Source organism: Panicum virgatum, chromosome 2N, assembly GCF_016808335.1.
Source record: "Panicum virgatum strain AP13 chromosome 2N, P.virgatum_v5, whole genome shotgun sequence".
In the NCBI taxonomy this organism is placed as follows: Eukaryota; Viridiplantae; Streptophyta; class Magnoliopsida; order Poales; family Poaceae; genus Panicum; species Panicum virgatum.
Window position 1 is genome coordinate 15,866,222 of NC_053146.1, and position 19,762 is coordinate 15,885,983.

Sequence of the window (19,762 nt, forward strand, 5' to 3'; positions counted from 1 at the left end):
GGTAAAGTTGCACACCTCTGCAGAGTTAAGAATCTATTCGAATAGTCCGTGCCCACGGTATTGGGCGAGTTATGGTGTGGTCACATAACTAGTGTTTCTATGGGATGGGCTGGTGTGAGTTGTTTTGGATTTGTGTCCGGCAGTTGTGCCGTGGGCTACGACGGACGGGGAGTCCGGTAGCAGTTTTAAGACGTGAACTCCGTGTTGCTACAAAAACTGATTTCTGAAAGGGACTTTCTTTAAAATCAACCCCTGCTTAAAGTACTGTTTTTCTGCAAATTAAACCGTAACCTTATCCTTGATTTACCTATGCATATTATTCTGATTTAACCCCTCCGTGGGTGTGGTTGGACTTGCTGAGTACGTTCGTACTCACCCCATTCTCACTTTTTACAGAAGAAGACCCGGACTTCATTCCAGACGACGCCGAATAGGGTCATCGTTCTACACCCAACCTTGCCTGTGGAACCGGCCCTGTTGAGATGCCTCCGCTGTCGCAGTACTCTGAGCCCGTAGTAGACCCTATGTGGTTCGCGGTCTGGTGTTATGTCGTAGCCTGGTTAATTATTATTATCATCTGTATCGAGTGTCCGCCAAGGTTTGTAAGGTTTTGAACCATCTGATGTAATAAATGTGGCATCAGCCTCCTGTGACTGATGTTTTGTATCACATTTAAGTCTTCTCTTATGAGGGGACGCTTCAACCGCGAGCGTCAAGCCTATGCCATGATCAAGCATCGAAGCTTTGGTCACACTAGAGCCTTCGATCCGGACCTCCTCGAGAAAACAGGTATGGACGTTGACTTTGCTCGTGTTTGACATGCGGTTGGATGGGATGGTTTTGTGCCCATTGAGGAGAATGGTTCTCGTCTCCTCACAATCCAGTTTCTTTGCACTCTTCAGGAGGTGGACGACGGTGTTTCTTTCCGACTTTTTGGAGTTGAACGGTATTTTAATTGGAGAAATTTCAGTCACCTCCTTTATTTCAGTGCCCGCTTTCCAATTTCCCTTGAAAAAGCTTGCCGCGGTTTTGATCGACATGAGTTTTGGGGTTTGATTTCGGGTCAAGTTGTTCATGGCAAATTTGCACCTCGGTGCAATGACATTCAAAATCCAACTCTTCGTTTGATGCACAAGTGGGTGGCTATCACTCTCTTTCCAAGAGATGATCCACGACCAGTGCGGAATGATGAGTTGATGATATTATATGCCATGGTCAACAAGATCCGAGTCTCCCCTACGAAAGCAATGGTTAAGCAATGGCTTACAAATTTCAGGATGACGGGTCCTATTGAGTGCACTTCATTGGTTACCCGCATCACATCGAACATGGGAATCTTAGACGGGAACCTCGTTCCCTTCATTGAGGATCCCCGTGCTTTGATCGATGAGACTTATTTGGTGCAAGGCCACACACTCAAGAAAGGCCCGAATGATTCCTTGGTTTTCTTCTCCCTTGGTTATGCAAATGAGATTCCGTTGCCAAACGCGAGATATCATTTGTATAACTGCCGTTCGCTAACCATGCCTCTTGTCCCACAAGAGGAAAGCCGCAGGCATAGTGCTTCTGTTTTACTTGGCAGGGTTACAAGAAGCAGGCCAGAAGGGAGAAATTCATGCAGCAACAACCTCAGCCTCAACCATAGCAGTATGAGGCTAGAGGTTCGTCATGGCAGAGTGCCAGCTCCACCGAGTGGGCACGGCAGGCCTCAGGGCGCCGGTCCACTAGTTCCAACTCCAGCGGACCTCCGATCACCGCCAGACGTTCAGCTTCATCCAGAGGTTTCGCTACTCTGACTCAGCAGATGGGCGACCTGAACGTACGTGCCTCCAACATCGAAGAATCGCTAGGCCAGCACATCTAGTCGACCCAAGACTGGCAGCGATTCACCGGTGAGAGGATCCACACCATGGAGCAGCGTCAGCAGCAGATGCAGGAGGAGCAGAGGGCATACTACCATTGGGCTGGGTTCAACCCCAACCAACAGTAGTGAGCCTAAAGCTAGCTTGGGGGGGGGACTCCCACGAGAGGTATCTTGTATCAAACTTTATCCTTTACCACTTTCAAAATCATTGCATGAAACCAAACAAAAACTTGCAAAACTTAGAAAAAAAACCCAAAAATATTTACTTGCTTTCCAATATGTGTAGTAAGCATGTGTAGTTCTTCCTTGTTGAGATGATGAATAGTTGCTCTGTTAGTTCCTTTCTTATGCCTAGTTACAACCTTATGCTCTGCCTAAGTTTTGAGTTTGGTAGCTAAATTGTTCAAACCTTAAGCTTAAAACTTGTGGGTAGCGAAAAGCAGAATTCACTCACATGCTATACTTCTACACCTGGAAGATAGCAAGTACATCCCCCATTCATCCACAAATAAAACCCCAAGTGCCATGTTTATCTTTCTCCAAAGTTATCATCATAATGTATGGGCTATACAAAAAGAAATAAAAGATGCATACCCAAAGAAGGTATGCCACATGGCCACAAGCCATGTCCAAAAAAAGAGAAAAGATGCATACTAAAAGAAGGTGTGCCACACACCCACAAGGTGTGTCAAAAAAAAGAGAGAGAAAAAGAAAATATAGCCCATAACAAAAACATTACAAGGGAGAAAGAATTCATATAAAAGAGTTCTCATCCATCATCCACCAAAAATATCCACACACTTGCACATCTTGATCGAGGCTTATGACTTGTTTCTCCTTTGGATCCGGTCTTTGACTTAGCAAAATATGAGAAGCAAGGTTGCCGTCATATCCTCCATACCTACAGATCCACAAAAAAGAAGCCATTAGAAGTAGGGTGGATAAAGAAAGGCGCATAAAAAAAGGCCTTGGTGAGGAATGAATCATATTTGAGCGATCTGAGAGATCACCCGAGGAACTTACAAATTTCTTTTCAAACAACTTTATAAAACCTCCGGATTGATGGTTGAACAAAGGAGTGGTACTCTACAAGCTGTTCTGACCTTCAACCGCCAAAGATGAGGATAATGCTATAAGCCCCACAGGAGTAAGGTAAAAAGGTGCTTTCGGGCTAGCTCTAGTGTTTTACTTGTCCATCCGAAGGGTGGGAGACCTAGGGGCACTAGAGTAGTGACTTCATACACGAGCGTGGTGCTCGGGTATGCGGAATCCTTCGGATATGACCGTGCTCCACAGTGTGACTGGGGTAGTGGTGACAGCCCTGTCTGTCCGGTGTAACAGCAGTGTTGCGTTTAGCGTACTCCCCGACGTTCGGGTTCGGTGTAGGAGTTCATGCAAAGAGGTAACGGGACTGGATGTACTCCGGTGCGGGACCTTCTCCCTGCTATCCTATTTTTCTGGCACCTGTAGTCCTAACCATGTCCTAACATAACCCCAGCTTTGGATAGAAGCACTAGGACACCTAACCTAGCCTAAGCTCCATCTAACTTAACGTAGAGTAGAGTAGTTCCTTTCTTTTGTTGTTTCTCTCGTTTATTCCTTCCTCTTGGAGTGTGGATGTGTGATGTGTCGCATTACCCTTGCTTATTCTTTACTTGGACTTACCCCTGTTAGAGCATTGCCTATTACTTGAGGCACAATATCATGGTTAATGTTAAGTACAATATCTTTGCCACTACCGTCCTTTGGGACACAAATAAATGACAATACCCTTACTCTCCGAGTGAAATGCTACAATGGTATATCCGTGTGCTTGTGGATCCTTCTGTAATCGTATTGATTATACCACGAGAGTGGCACCCCTTGGGTGCAGTTGCTAGGATGGGTTCGGCGCCCTCATTTCTAGTGTTTGCACCAAGGACCGCCAACAAGCATTTCTGGCACTGTTGCCGGGGACTAACCATTCCTAGTGATTGCGCTAAGAAATGCCAACATGGGTCTCCTTTCATATTTCATATGCGAGTTAACCGGTATAAGATAATTCCTTCAAAATAATCATTAGTCACATATGGTTGCCATTAATCACCGAAACTACCATTGGGCATCTATCGGCCTAGATGATTTCAGGTTCAACTGTCCAACTTATAACGTACACCAGCACATAAGCGACACAGGCCATTTACAGTTACACACATGGTAAATGAGTTAGCGAGAGGTAGGGTTATCACAATAATTCAACAGATGGTCAGCTTGGTTACAATGCATGCAACAAGTATACCATCATGTTCGCACCAGAAAGGTTTCTTTTTACATAGTTGCCAACAAAGGGATTTGAAAGCAACATGCTTGACATATATGTGATATGTGCCACTATTTCAATGATAAGATAACCTTGTAGGAAAATCATAATGGACACCTCAACTAATAATCTATCACTTAGTCTGTTGGCAAAGTACAATATTCTAGGAACAGAGATACCAAATGTCAAAATGTTGCAAACAAGTGATTGATCAAGTTCCATTAAAACGACATATATTGCTTATTCAAGAACAGTAAAAGTAATGGAGCAACTAAACAACTCTCATAGAGCATGAATAATGAAATTCTGCAAATGGTTTGAATGAAATTAAACAAGTATATGTAGTAGTGAACAAAAACATGCTGGTGGCCTTGATGCCTCCTCCTCAGAGCTAGTAAGCAAGACCGCACGAAGTAACCAAAAACCGGTTGACCCGGATCCTGCTCTGTTCACCAAAAATGCAATAGCAACTTTTTACTATCAACGGAGCAAGTAATAATAAATTAAGGAACGAAGGGGAACATACAGGAAATGAATCCGGGAAACAGAGGCATATTAAGACAATTAATTACCTTGCTATCCTGAAGCTCGTGTGACTAATAGTGATCGTGCTTGGTAAAGAATGAATTGAAGGTTAGCTTAGGACGATTGGGATGAGCATCAAGAAAGCTCCGGGTTTTGGCCTCCAGAGCTTGGATGCCTCTCCTCTCCTGTTACGCCAGGCGTGGACCAACATTTTGACCTTGGTGAGGTTAGCGAGGTGCTAGATGCCGAGATCAATGTTACTACCGGTGGTGTAGATGAGTTTGATGTCAAGGTGTTTCAGGTTAGGCATAGACCCAGGCATAAACGGCAGTTGGTAGAGCTCGTGGACACTGAATGATTTGAGACGCTGGAATGCTCCACTACGGATGGTGAAAGGACCTGCATAGCGGCCTCCTACGTATTTCTATATATGAAAGCAGCAGCACTTGGCAGAAGGCCAGCCCGTCCACGTTGCCCCAAAAATGTTGTGCCGTCCCATAGGTTTTTTACGGTGCTCGGGATAGTCACTGTATCGCTTGGGTCATTGGTCTATTCGTTCCGCGTCACTATGGCAGCAGCTGCAAAGACTTACTTCGTCTTCCTCTATTCACATCACGCGTTTTCACATTTGCTTTACGCGCGTAATCTAGTTCCCCTCCTCGTATGCCGCGCTTCATCCCCCTTCCGAATTCTCTCACTTCCCTTCTCTTTCTTCTCCCTCTCTTATCGTTGGCCATTGGCCCATTGCTATGGTTGTACGCGCCTGCGCTATGGCTCGCCAGAGGCCGCCCTCATTGGTGTTCGGCCGGTCCGGTGCTGCTATTGCCTGCCCTGTGCCCCAGATCCTCGGTCGCGGCCGGCTAGGTGGTGGCTGTCGCTACCCTCTCGCGGCTGGTATGGCCGGCCAGTGCAGACGGCCGGGGCCGGCTTCGTCGCTCCTCGAAGATGGCCGGTCTAGCGCCGTCGCCGTCTACCGGCAGCCTGCCCTGCACCTCGGCTCCTCGCCCACGGCCAGCCAGGCGCGGTCGGAGGAGATGGGGAAGGGAGGCTCCACGAACGCGAGGGCCCGCACATAGGCAAGGAGCGCATCCCAACACTACCCGATGGTGTCCACCTTCGCGCCGCCGCCTCACCCCCTTGGTGGGGCCGAGGCCTGCGCCACGGTGCCCACGAGCTGGGTATTTTCTCCCCATGCACCGCCGCCCTGACGGCCAGGCCGCAAGGAATTCCACGCCTCCCACAGCTGCGTGTTCTGGTCTGGCGCCGCCCCCACCACGGTCATGCCTGCTTCACCGGTCATGTTATCCTGCACCCCGCCGCCCTCTACTGTCATCGCATCCGCACCCTATGTGGCCGACGACCACGGCTGGCGGGTGGTCCACGGGAGCCCATTGGCTTCATCTCGCTTCAAGGTGCACCTCCGTTCAGTTGACTGCTCTTGTGTGCTCGAACATCGGTTCCAGCGCTAGGCTCACCCGAGTCTACAAATAATTATGCTTCGTACCCGTATTGTTGGATGCTCTGATCGACTTTTCATCCTTTCAATTTTGTTTCTGCTCATGCGACACTTCCCCCCTCTTTCTAATAGCCTCTTCACATTCAGATTTGAACGAGAGTGTGGAGCAATGTGCTTGTATTGATCTCATGGAGGATGTACATATACATGGCCGATGCACACTCGAGTGCCAACGATCTCCAGAGAAAATGGATCATGGCGAGTGCCATGCGTGTAGCCGCAGCACTCGGTAGACTAACCGAACTATCCTATCTACGACACAGCGTGATCTACCATGTTGACACTCCCCCCTCCCCCCTGCAGTTCGTGCGTCATCAGTGATGCACAAACTGGATCTGAATTCCTCGAACAACGCCTTGGACAGCCCCGGTCATGATGTCCACGATCTGCAGGTGCGTCGGAACATGGCGAACCCGAAGTTCACCAATGACCACTTTTTCCCGGACAAAGTGAACATCAAGTCGATATGCTTGGTGCGGCCATGGTGAATTGGGTTGTCCGTGAGGTAGACTGCGGAGACGTTGTCGCAATAGAGTAGCGTCGCCTTGTCGACCTTGATGTGAAGCTCACCGAGAAGGTGAAGAAGCCAGCAGCACTCGGCGGTGGCGTTCGCCACGCCACGGTATTCGGCCTCCGCGCTAGAACGCGACACGATGGCTTGGCGCTTGGAGGACCACGACACCAGGGAGTCGCCGAAGATGACGCAGAAGCCCGACGTCGAGCGGCGTGTGTCTGGGCAGCCTGCCCAATCCGCGTCCGAGTAGGTGACGAGCGTCGGTGAAGTGGATCGTCGTAGCTACAGGCCTTGTGCAACGGTGCCATGAACATAGCGAAGGATCCGTTTCACCAGTGTCCAGTGCACATATTTGGGATCATGCATGTGGAGGCATGTCTGCTGCATGGTGCAGGTGAGGCCTGGGCGCGTGAGGGTGAGATATTGGAGCGCGCCGACAATGCTGCGATACAACATTGGGTCAGACACAAGCATGCCTGAGTTGGAGGAGACCTTGCCCTTGACGTCGACCGGCGTGGAAACAGGTGTGTAGTTCGTCATGCTGGCACGGTCGAGTACTTCTTCAGCATACTGAGCCTGGGATAGGAAGAAGCCGGTTGCCGTTCGCCAGACCTGGATGCCAAGGAAGATGTGTACGGGTCCTAGATCTTTCATCGCAAACTCAAGATGGAGTTGGTCGATGATACGATGTAGGAGCTCCGTAGTCAAGGCAGCAAGCACAATGTCGTCGACGTACAGAAGGAGATGTGCCTCAGCCGTGCCATGATGAAGAACAAAGAGGGAGCTGTCGGATTTGGAGGGGACGAAGTCGAGCTGCTGCAGGTGAGTGGCGGACCGTTGGAATCAGGCACGAGGTGCCTGATTCAGGCCGTAGAGCGATTTGCGCAGGAGACAAATAACATCTGGTTGCACCGGGTCGACAAAGCCCGCCGGTTGTTGACAGAACACCTGCTCCGTCAGATGGCCATGGAGAAAGGTGTTCTTGACGTCGAGTTGGTGTACTGGCCAGTCGCGCGCAGCCGCGAGGTGTAGAACTGTCCGTATCGTCGCAGGCTTCACCACTGGGGAGAATGTTTGGTTGAAGTCCTGATCGGGGCGCTGGGAAAAGCTGCGCACGACCCAACATGCTTTCCTGCGTTCCAACCTGCCATTAGTGTGAAACTTGTTTTTGAAGATCCATTTGCCCGTGATGACATGAGCACCAGGCGGTCATGCACCAGCTCCCAAGTGTTGTTCTCCTGGAGTGCTTGGAATTCGTCTTGCATGGCCGCAAACTAGGCAGGGTCACGCAAGGCCGCGCGAACTGTGCATGGTACGTCGTCGACCTCCGCAGTGTTGGCGTAGCGCGGGTTGGGCTTCACCACGCCGACGTTGTGTCGTGTGACCATGGGATGGCCCGGAAGCGGTGGCGCGGGTGTGTCAAGGATGGGCGCTGGAGCGGAAGGTGAAGCAGATGTTGGTGAAGATGTTGCCGGAGCTGGCGAGGAAGGAGACGGTTGCACGTGAGGCGCCGGTTCTGGTGGTTCAGTTGGAGCCGGAGATGACTACGCTGGTGGGGGCGTGCATGGAGCCACAGGGTGCACTGGAGCCGCACGTCGTGGTCGAGGGGTAGGGAACAGAACCTGCTCATACTAAGGAGGTGGCGAGCTCACCGGAGCTTTTGGGGATGTCTAACCTGGCGAAAAGGAAACACATGCTCGTCGAATATGACGTGCCGTGATGTCAGAATGCGCCGAGTGGTGGGGTCGTAGCATCAGTATTCTTTTGTGTTATCGAGGTAGCCCAAGAACACGCAAGCAACAGAACGCGGAGCTAGCTTGTGAGGCACGGTCGCGATGGTGCTGGGAAAGCACCGGCAGCCAGACACCCTAACGTGGGAGTAGTCTGGCTCCGAGCCGAAGATGAGGAAGAAAGGTGTGGTTTGGCTGCGAGAAGTGCAAGGTTGGTTGTTGAGCAGATGGGTTGTTGTGTGCAGCGCGTCGGGCCGGAACGAGAGCGGCACTCCGGCATGGATGAGCATGGTGCGTGTGCTGTCGTTGAGGGTGCGCAAAATCCGTTCGGCACGACCATTCTGTTGGGAGGTGTAGGGGCAGGTAAGGCGCAGAACGATGCCGCACGCGGCAAGGAAGGAGCGGAAGGCGGCATTGTCGAACTCGCGACCATTGTCAGTTTGGAACACCATGATCGGCCTGCCAAACTGTGTCTGCACAAAAGCATGAAAAGAAACAAGCGTGGCGAGGACATCAGACTTGCGGCGAAGCGGGAACGTCCAGACGTAATGGGAGTAATCATCAAGCACGACAAGGTAGTATTGGAAACCTGAATTGCTAGTAACAGGCGATGTCCATACATCACAGTGCAAAAGATAGAAAGGAAATAGAGAGACTGAATTTGATTCACCGAAAGGAAGACGAACATGTTTGCCAACACGACAGGAAATGCAAGAGTGCTTATTAGATGGCATACACTGAAAGTCTAAATGTTGCATGATGCAAGTGAAGGCAGGATGTCCTGGATGACCCAAGCGAGCGTGCCAGTGGTCGAAAGTGGCATGGAGACCGAGGGCAGACGATGAAGCAGTGGAGTGCAGAGGGTAGAGGTCGCCGGAGCTCTCACTGCGGAGGAGAACCGCCTTGCTGTGAAGATCCTTAATGGAGAAACCAAGGGGATCAAATTCAACATAGACAGAATTATCTTTAGTGAGTCGACAGATCAAAACAAGATGATGAATGAGGGAGGGGGAAACAAGAACATCACGCATAAGAAAGTTGGAAGAAGGAGAAGGTGTGGGAAGAGAGCCATGGCTGGTGCACTGCACGGGCAAAGAAGCTCAGTTTCCAACGATGATCTGAGAGGAGGACGGGGAGATGGAGGACACCATACCAGGGTTACCCACCATGTGGGATGACGCGCCGGTGTCGAACACCCAGTCGATGGAGCTGGGCGGAGATGGTTGTAGCGACAGGCCGGTGAGCGCCTGATACAGTTCCGGTGGCAACATGCCCGCCGGGGCTTGCTGGGCGGTGAGCAACTGCTGTGGCGCAGCTCTGGGGCATGCACCGTGGATGCCAGGATCGGGCGGGGTTGTAGGTAGGTTGGCGAGCGGCCAGGCTTGGATGACGCCGGTCCAGGGGTTTACCCAGAATACCATGGGTGCGCTGCGGGTCATGGCAAAAGGGCCGCCCGTTGACTAAACTCTTGAGGAAGAGCCGTCACGGGCATACTGCTTCTTGCACTTGTGTGGACGATCATGGCGCCGCTGACGGGGTTGGGGGTTGGAGGCGCATTGGAGGAGCCTGATCCGACAGCGGGCGCATTGGGGGATGGGTGGGCAGATAAGGACGCAGCGAGGAGAGCGGTGGAGGCGGCCCGCTGTGCCCGATTGGCAGCTCAGATTTCCTCCTGGAGGAGAAAAGAACGGGCCTGGAGGAATGTCATCGGCGGGCGCGAGGCCGAGATCGTAGGGATGCAGTTGGCGAACTTATCATTCAGCCCGCTCAGGAGGTTGATGATGAGATCTTGATCGGTGAGGGGTGCGCCGACGTCGCGCAGCTTGTCCGCCAGGTCCTTGAGCTGGTTGCAGTACTTGGTCACCGTGAGGTCACCCTGGCAGAGGGCGTGGAGCGCCTGCCGCAGCTGGACGGTGCGTTGCACAATGTTGTCAAGGAACTGGGAGCCGATGGATGTCCAGACGGTGTAGGTGTTGTCGTGCGGCTGGACGATGGCGGAGAGCAGTTCGGCGAAGAGCATGGTGTAGAGCCAGGAGACGATGCAGGTGTCGATCTGCGTCCACTCGGTGTCGAGGAGCATGGCGCGTGCATCGACCGTGCCGTCGACATGATCCTTGATGCCGAACTTGCGGAACACAATGTTGAAGAAGGTGCGCCCGACGGTGAAGTTGGAGTCGCCAACACCAAGAGTCATAGGAACGTGGGACTTGATGTTGATCAGTTGCATTGTCGCCACCGAGATGGACACAGGCGCGGCGCTGAAGGGATTGTCGTGGTCGGAGGAGCCAGAGCTCGACGCCATGGTAGAGAAGATGAAGTAGAGGAGAAGGAGTGGAAGCGAATTAGGATCTAATGGAGAATGGTACCATGAACGAGAGTGTGGAGCAACGTGCTTGTATTGATCTCATGGAGGATGTACATATACATGGCCGGTGCACACTCGAGTGCCAACGATCTCCAGAGAAAACGGATCGTGGCGAGTGCCGTGCGTGTAGCCGCAGGACTCAGTAGACTAACCGAACTATCCTATCTACAACACAACGTGATCAGCCACATTGACAAGATTGGTTTTGTATTTATCCAATTGATCTGACGATGTTGTCGCTGCCTGCTTCTTGTCCCGTCTTCCTTCGTCTTCTTCCTTGCAGCGTTTGCGACTTAGCTGCACAATATTTCTGAGCACAGATGTTGATTAGCTCGATTTTCCTTTTGAATACATGGCCATGCTTTATGAGCTAATTTCTTTCTTTCTTTGATTTCAATCTTGATTTGATATGGAGCGCTCCTCATTGTGCCTTCTTCCTTTTTCATGAACCTGAATAGAGGCTGGATTTTTTCCTCTGGTGCGGTGGGAATTGCGATTGGTATGATTCCAGTGTCATGAACCTCATCTATTTTTTTTTCAATCCTACATTAAAATTTGCTTGCCAAGTTTGTTGTAGTTCACAGTGTCTGCAACAACCAGCGCTATAGTTCAAGGTAAGCAAGACAAGCCACCTATTCCAAAGTTGTAAATACAGTTAAGAACTTTTCCTTTTCTTGCTTCTATTTTTTACCATTACTTCTAATCTTGGAATTGAATTTAATTTGTGCATTTGCCATATAAGTATAGACACCGACATTTGTAGATCCTTAGTACCAAAACTTGAATGCATGTATACTTAACTAAATGCATACAGATAGCCAACACTTGCAAAGATTATACAAAAAAAAATAATGCCTTCGAATATCGCAGGAACAAAATTCAGATTGGTCTCAACCCTGCTAACTAGAGTATATCTGCAACACCATTAGCTTGGTAAGCTTTACTAACTCCGTCCATATCTATGTAGGACCATTAACTGCTACTACTTTTTTTTTGCCTTTTCCTTTGAAAAAAATATTGATGTGTTCTTTTGTATCAATTGAGATCAACATAGCTTGTGATATGGATGTAAGATGGTCTAGGTTTGGTGTTCTTCAAATCTATAAAATATTCATAGGGAGAGCTTATATAACTATATGTTTGCATACTATTGAGTGTTCAATTGATTTTAAATTATTAAGAGCTCCTAAATCATTGTTCCTAAATAAGCTAACTGCATCTAGAGTTAACGAGATTTAAGGATCCATTCATGTTGGAGAAGCTCAAATCTTGTTGCCCAGGCTTTGAAAGCTTGGATTTTATCATGTTGCTCAGTTCGTCCATTCAATATTTCTATTCTCTAATGAAAGTACATTGAATTGGAAATTAGAGCGTGTTGCGGGACTTGCAGCCAGAATTTAAGTAGCACTTCTGTCCTTTTTTCTTCCACTTTTATATTTATTGTTCATTTTGTTGTTAAAACTACCAGCACTCCTATTGAATTGATATCCAGTTAAGGAAGAAAAGGAAGAAACACAGGGTGTAGGCTCCATTCGTAAACAATAGACGAATTACTCAAGTAACTCTTTACCAGTGGAAGAGAACTTTAGTAATGCTGCCTCATCCTTTGAATTGGGGCTTTGAGGAGTGATTGGACTTTGAGGATGGGGATGTTTCAAACAATTCGGTTAGTAGCATTGCATGATTACCAAATTTTGCACTACCATTACTACTAATTCATGACTCTTGAATTGTTCAAACCTACATCATAAACCGATATCATGTAAAAAAGTATCGCCCACAATTGAAAGGAATTGATTAAAAAATAATGCCTCTCTACCCATGTGAACTCATGAATCCTTCCTTTTGACATTTTCTCTCTACTGCACATGGTTTTGACTATTACCTCTCCCAACAAACAAAAAACGTACACTGCAATGTCAATAAATGAAGACCATCCCCACGCTGAATTCAGATTATCCACAACCCTCCTGATTCAGATTCTTCCTCCGGTACTACTGACAGTAGCCAATATGGTTGAAGCTGCATGGCTCAGAGTTGAAGCTGGATTAATCTCAACATAATTTCAAGTACTTAGCTCCTAAATTACTTGTGGATAAAGTTATGTGATGTTTTTGCGACGCGTCACAGAAACAAAATGGTTCCATGATGAAAGTTTCTTCGTCGCAGACAAAAATGGTTCCGTGACATTTTTGGATGTTTTGTTACAGGAACACAAACTTGCCTCGTTCTTTGATGAACTAAAATTTGTCACAGGATGTTGTAGATATACTCCAACTAGTTGTTGGTAGTTGTTCCAAGTGCTTATGTAGTATGTCATTTGAAGTCATTGAAAGTCGGTTTATGGATGTCCAATCCATGTTTAAGTGATCTCGACCTTCTACTTGTCATCCTCTAGATCCAAGGCTATTATTGGGCTTCTTTGCATGTGGGACAAAGGGGAGGTTAGTTGAGCTAGTTGCTAGGCCGGCCAGCTTGGGCTAGGCTAGCCGACCAATGATTTCCTATATTTCAGGTCAAACCTTTATTTTTTTATTTTTGGTATAGATTGGGTCTCACCCTTAATCTCCTCCTATTGACATTCTATTTTTACCATGGTATCCTCAAGGTATAAATACTCCCACCTCGACCAACATTTGCATTCGTACACCGGATGCTAATGAAATTAGGGGACACATATCATAAGGAGATGAGGGCGCGCCACTGTAAACTTTCAAGGTTACCTAGGAGATGACTTAGCTAGATCCTAGACACCATGGTTATCCTTCGTGGTTGGAGCCATGGTGGATCGCTAGTGCCAAGATTTGTATTCATCAGAGCATGTACACACCAACTCTCCCCTTTGTCTATAAGTACCCCCTTTCACTTCACCAACCTATCTAAGCTATTAGAGGCTTAGAGCATATTGCCTCATATGCAAACACACATTGAAAGAGCAAAGGCAAGGTTAAGCGCTTCAAAGATTAGAAATAAAGAGAGTTAGAGCTGGAGAATTCAAGAGAGGAGTTTGAGATGTAGTCCCTTATTCCACTTTGTGGCTGGGAGATTGAGCTCCACCAAGAGTAATGTCTTCTCATTATGACCGGGTAACATTATAATCTTATTTTTCTAGTTAAATAATAAATTCAGTTCTTATCTATCTTTTATGTGTAGGTTCTTTGTTTGTGTAGACATAGCTTATGCATTTATCTTTTGTGCTTGCTCGTATTTTCAGTTCTGGATGTGAGTACTAGACTGCAGTTTAACAAGCAATGCACCCAGCACCAAAGACTAATTGGTAGGCAGTATGTGGCGGCATCCTGTCTATCCTTTGCAATTCACCACATTCAGGTTGGTACATAAAGATCTTAAATTGTTATAGTTGCAAGCTTCTCCTCAGCCTGTGGTGTAGCGATGGCTGAAGAAGGAAGAAGTACATAAGATCTGCATAAACTATCTAACTAGATAGAAAACTACGTGGACCCTAAGAGATCCTTTCTACCCATATAAAAGAATTCTCTTTCTATCATTACTTAACCCAAACAAATTAGCTTATGGTTAGTACACTCCTCATTGATTATGTAAATCAATACTTAAGAATACTTTCAGGTGAAAATCATAAACGGTATGCGTACTCTTGAAGGCTAACAATAGTGAACTACTCAATGAAGGCATATTTCCCTTTATGGATATGAACTTCTTAACAACATTTATCATCATTATTGTTCTTGTTAACTTTTTAGTGGTTTATCCTACTCTACTTGTTGGCTGAAAGAATCTAGGCTCCTATTTCGAGTTTTGGTAATTAATGACAAACGTTTGTGGACTAACAATTTCTTGACAAGAAATGAGTATAGGTTGATCCAAGGTAAAAGTGAGCATACACCAATGATATGAGAAAGCTTGGAATTGGTGTTTAAGGAAGAGCTCAAAGCAAAGGTATATTGATAGGGATTTTTTATCTTTGCCGGTCATGTGGTGATTAGTGAATGAGAAATGATTGGATTAATACGATAGATAGTCATACTATCAAGAGGGGTCAATGTACGTTTGTTCGACGGTTCTATAGTGTCATTTTGGTCAAACACGTGCATTACATGCATGAGGGCTAACTTCATATGGAAATGGAAATTTGAGCTTTAACATGAGTGCTAACACGTAGTGGCGGACAGTCTAGTTCAGATGGCAGATAGTCTGCAATCCTTTCAAAATAAAGAACAAAGACTTGTTGTTTCAAATTGGAGCTAAAAGTGTAATTTTTGTCAGAACCACTATTGGTTCTTGTTGCACCGAAACTTTGAACGGCGGACAGTCCGCCTTAGGGCTGCAGATAGTCCGCCCCAGGGTTGTAGACGGTCCGGCGATTAGATCCAGATTTTGTTAGAGAGGTTTTTGCCTCTGAGTGCTTGGAGTTTTGTGCTGCGAACAGCTTGCCCATTGGGCGTGGACAGTTCGCCAAGGGTAAAATAGTCGACTCTGACATGCATTTATTGCAGTTCTAGCTATTGGGTTTGAATGCTGGATAGTCTGGTTTTTATGAAGCGGACAGTCCGCGATAACTCTGTTCCAATGGGTTTTGAAGGTAACGGCTAGAGTTCAAAGGGGTGGCTATATATACTTCTTGCTCGGCCATGGGTGAGGTCTCTTAGCACTTTAGAAAACTTTCTTGACATTCTTGAGCCAACCACTTCCTCTCTCTCTCTCCCTCTCTCTCTCTCTCTCTCTGATTGCATCCTTGTCAATTGACAGCATCCTGGTGCATTGCATAAAGAATTTGAGCTTTGTGGCACTAGGGAGTCTTCAAGCAAGTGTCATCGACTTGTTACTCTTGGGGGTTGCTGCTCCCTAGATGGCTTGGAGAAGGCGAAACTGTTGAGCGCTTCAAGAAGATTGTGAAGGAGCCCGGTTTGGTTTGTGAGAGTCTTGTGCTCATCTCGCTGGAGTGGTGAAGAGCAACTCTAGTGGAATCGAGGTATGGAGAGATTCATTGATTCAAGCCACGTCAAGACCAAGAGAAATCTTGATAGAGGAGTGGTTAAAGCTTTGAATCCACCTCAACATGGATTAGTGGTGATAGGCAAGTCATCGATACCATGGGAAAAATTGGTCTCATGACTGGGTATTTCTTTGCTCAATTTATTTCTTGTAATTTAATTTGAGCACTTTACTTTCCTAGATATTGAATTGCTACTTGTCACCCTAGGTTGCAAACCTTCACTAGTGATAGGTGTTGGTAGAAATAGGAGCTCACTTGTGTTACTAATTAAATTTGCTAAGTGTTTGTGAATTTAGTTAAAACCGTCTATTGTCTCCCCCCTCTAGTCGGTATCCTTGGGTAACAAACAATACAGTCAAATGTTTGACATATGCATCATTCCCTCTATGACCAGATCATCCAACTCGCGATGGGATCCTCTAGACCTATTATAAAACATTCGTTGACTAACCAGGTTGCCTAGTAATTTTATTTTTCCATCAGCTAAATTTTGCAGAAATATCTATTCTCCCCACTAGATGACATCTAGATCCTTTAAAAGATCTTGTGTTTGGATAGTATCAAAATCATAAGTATAAGGGGCTCTGTGTGTCATTAAATTTATTTTTAACAAAATATAGTAAATTCAGATCATGATGTGTGGATTTAATTGTAGGAATATTTTAGTGCAAATAGTTTGTAAATATGACACATGGTTTTTGGTCTATATTGATATAGAGAAACTAGTATCAAAATCTTGGACCACATGCAACTACTTTGTGGACAAGCCAAAATTAAAACTAAGGCCTTGTGGTATGTAGAGACAGTGTCGATGACAACCAACCGTGACAGGAGTTGCATAGTATTGAGGGCTATGATCAGGAGGGTCCAAACCTGTTCTTGCCCATGGTTGGGCGATGAGGCTTGGACAGGTGTAATATATCATTTCATACGCTCAAGGGTGAGTATTCGTCATGTGGTGACCAAGAATTTCAGTGCACCCAAACCATAGCCAAGTTTGGTTGAGTTGGGTCGACATGAGTTAGCTCCATGGGTCATGCTGATTCACATGGTTAACAAAATTTGGAGGTTGTCTTGATCCATTGCAACTATTTAGTAATTGAAAAATTGCCTTGCATCTCAAAGTAGATCTGCTTGCGTGTGTAGATGGTGCTTGTGTCATTGTTGGCAGTGGAGAGGCTACATGTGCATAGCGATGTTGTCCAAAATTATCCACCTAAGCCAATCTAGGATCGTTTGGGTGTCGGTACAAAGCTATTCATGTGGGATACAAGACTAAAGTTGCACTAGGTGGCCTAAAGTGTGTCTACCACTTGATGAAGTTAATCAACTTGGAGTTGAGGATCACCCATCACATGCATCCTAATGGAGGTATCGTAAATGGTGGTGGCCACTCAGGATTGAAGGATATGAGCCACCATGCTATTGACAGATCTGGTGGTGCAATTGGCCAGGTCGATAAGGTGGGAGCACCAGTAACCCATGGAGTGGTAAGGTTAGCAATTGCTGAGTAGGAGGGAAGCAACAACACACAGTGGGTAACATATGCTACAAAGGTTCAGGAGATGAATCTGCTCTGATGCCACGAACATAATGAATAAAGGAGAAGATTTGGAACAACTAGATCACAAAATATCCCGCATCAATTGTATGATAGAAATTTGATTTTTCCGCTCACATCACTTCAAAAATTTTGTATCATGCAACATTAATTGCTAGTGCATTGTGTAATATGGAAAATATTTATTTATTCTAGCATACGTTAATGATATCCTAGAATAGTAGCAAGATATGGATGTAGTCATACGAAAATGACAATATTGGGCACAAGAACATTTATTAGTTAACAGTTGGATACAATCTGTTCAGTAGTGATAGGGTGTTTTTTGTAATATGCACAACTCAAGATGTTATAAATAGGCCTGATTGCTGCTTGTCCTCCGCATCCTTATACTTCTCGTCGCCTCTTTGTGAAGCGCCTTTGGTGTTTTCATACCTTCGGAATCTCATCAGCGAAAGGTATAACAATCAATCTTTGTATGTTTTTCTTTGCATTCTTATAGTTTTCTTCGGTGTATGAGGGGAAGGATTGCCATGTGAAAAAAGATTGCTTTGCTAGGTTATCCATGAGGGAAAAATCATGTGCATCTATTTGCAATCCAACCCCGTATAGCCACACCTCGATGCAACGCACCTTATCTTATCAATCTCAACCATCCTCGGGGGAGTAAGAAATCAAGGGATGGTTTAGATTGGCGACATGAGATACATGTCGTCTATTAGAGTAGGGCTGCAAGGGATAGATCTGTAGCAAGAATGCAGAGAATCTTTTTTTTGGAGGTGCACACGTTTAGAATCTACACAGGGCCTAAACCTAGGGGCCCAAAAACTTGAGGTAGTGTCTAGTTTGTCTCTTTTGTAGCGTATTTAATTTTAGGTTTTTTTTGTTAGGTTATGCTTGTTCTTTAATAGTTGTGCACACGTTTATCATCCATGTACCATAAACCTGGCAAGCAGTTTGTCCTCATAACCGGAGTCGGCCGCCATCAGATTAGGGGTTGGGGTGCGGAGGTGCGTGCGGGGGGGGGGGGGGGGGTCGCTGGGTGGATCTGTGACCGGTGATGTTAGAGGGAGGGCGTGGGGTGGAGGGGGTCCAGTGGTGGTGGGTAGGTGGAGGAGGTGCGGGCGGTGAGGTTGCCGGCTGCCTCACCGCTAACCGCGGGAGGTGGAAATGGCTGGTGGGAGATTGGTTGACGGCTGCAACATCGGTGGCGGTGCTGTTTGCCGAGGATGGGAGGAGGTGATATGAACGGGGGTGCCTGATCTTCCGTCATGTGAAGGATGACTCATTTTGGTCGGAATGCGACACACCGATCCGGCTTCAAGTCAGCAACTCGAACCCCGCAATCTTAGCACCACAACTCCTCTAGTTATCAATCGTAGTCACAATCCGGTTGACCTCGCCGAGAAGGCTAATCCCTGCCTGCGAAACGAAGAACACAAGCAAGAACTCGAAAGAAACGCAGCACTCAAATTGAAGTGGCGACTGCAGATGAATGATTAAGCTCGAAAGTTGGGGTTCTACAAACCGAAAGACGGTGACTGTTCAAAGACAAATTGATCTAAAGCAAAACCCAAACCCTAATAAGGGCGGCGGCTACTTAGATATAGGGGATAGGGGCGTGGCTCCCCCCTAGACGCGCCCCTAATGGGCTCAACGAAGAAACACGGCCCAAAGGCCAAATTACGATGTCGCAGCACCGCGACAGATTCTGGACGCCAACTTCCTCGGACAATTCCCGATGACTCAGAATGTGTTTGGGCCTGAAACCAACGCCAATAGAAGCTCCATGAAATTATCTTTCCATCCATATGTGGATCGTCGAATTCGGACTTCGGATGTGGACTAGACGTCCAATTTACGTCAGGCTGCTCCTAGACTCCGAGGTGGACTCGAAGTTAAATTGTATTGGGACTCCATGTGGCTTGGCGGCCCTTGCTGTTCCTGCACGCCTCCATGCTCCTCTTCATGTGTTCCCTAGCCCTCTCCTTGGTTCCTAATCACATTGTAAAAATTAGGTAGCAAACCATTCTCACAATTATTAATAGAAACGCTTAGGAGCGAGCTCACCTCTAAATTTAATTGTCGCGCGCGAGCTCTTGTGATTGGACCTTGAATGGTTTGAATGTCCAGTGGAGGAACCTCTTGTATATCCATAGGAGTGATGTCCTCATCTGGAGGGCCGTGGGGGTGGCATGGTGGTGAATGGCCATAGATTGGATCTTCAGCAGGAGGAAGAAAAAGGAAGGAAAGAGGAAGGAGAAGAGGAAGGATTCCTGATAACCAATGTGCGGGGTTTGAGCCATATGTCAGTGACTGCACTCTTAAGTACTGTAGAGGATCCTCTTCCAGATAAGGAAGATAAACAGTAGAGGGACTGAGGAAGAGTTCGTTCGCTGTAAATGGATAGCGG

General features: G+C 46.9%; 2 protein-coding genes across 4 annotated transcripts in view; one reads left to right on the forward strand and one right to left on the reverse strand.

Moving 5' to 3' along the window:
- Positions 1 to 14,706, forward strand: part of LOC120659852 (BTB/POZ domain-containing protein At5g41330-like) — a 30,673-nt gene extending 15,967 nt beyond the window's left edge. The window contains exons 2-4 of one of the 3 annotated variants that reach the window (XR_005669219.1): positions 11,272 to 11,427; positions 11,684 to 11,746; positions 14,028 to 14,706. The gene's annotated coding sequence lies outside the window, so the exon portion shown is untranslated. Of the gene's footprint in view, positions 1 to 11,271; positions 11,429 to 11,683; positions 11,798 to 14,027 lie in introns of those variants that run through there. The other 2 variants (XR_005669217.1, XM_039938109.1) reach the window with 2 other exon arrangements.
- On the reverse strand, positions 10,109 to 10,750 carry LOC120662443. The gene has a single exon (XM_039941589.1). The coding sequence runs from the start codon at positions 10,748 to 10,750 to the stop codon at positions 10,109 to 10,111; it is 642 nt and encodes a 213-aa protein (XP_039797523.1).
- Positions 14,707 to 19,762: the final 5,056 nt, after the last annotated feature.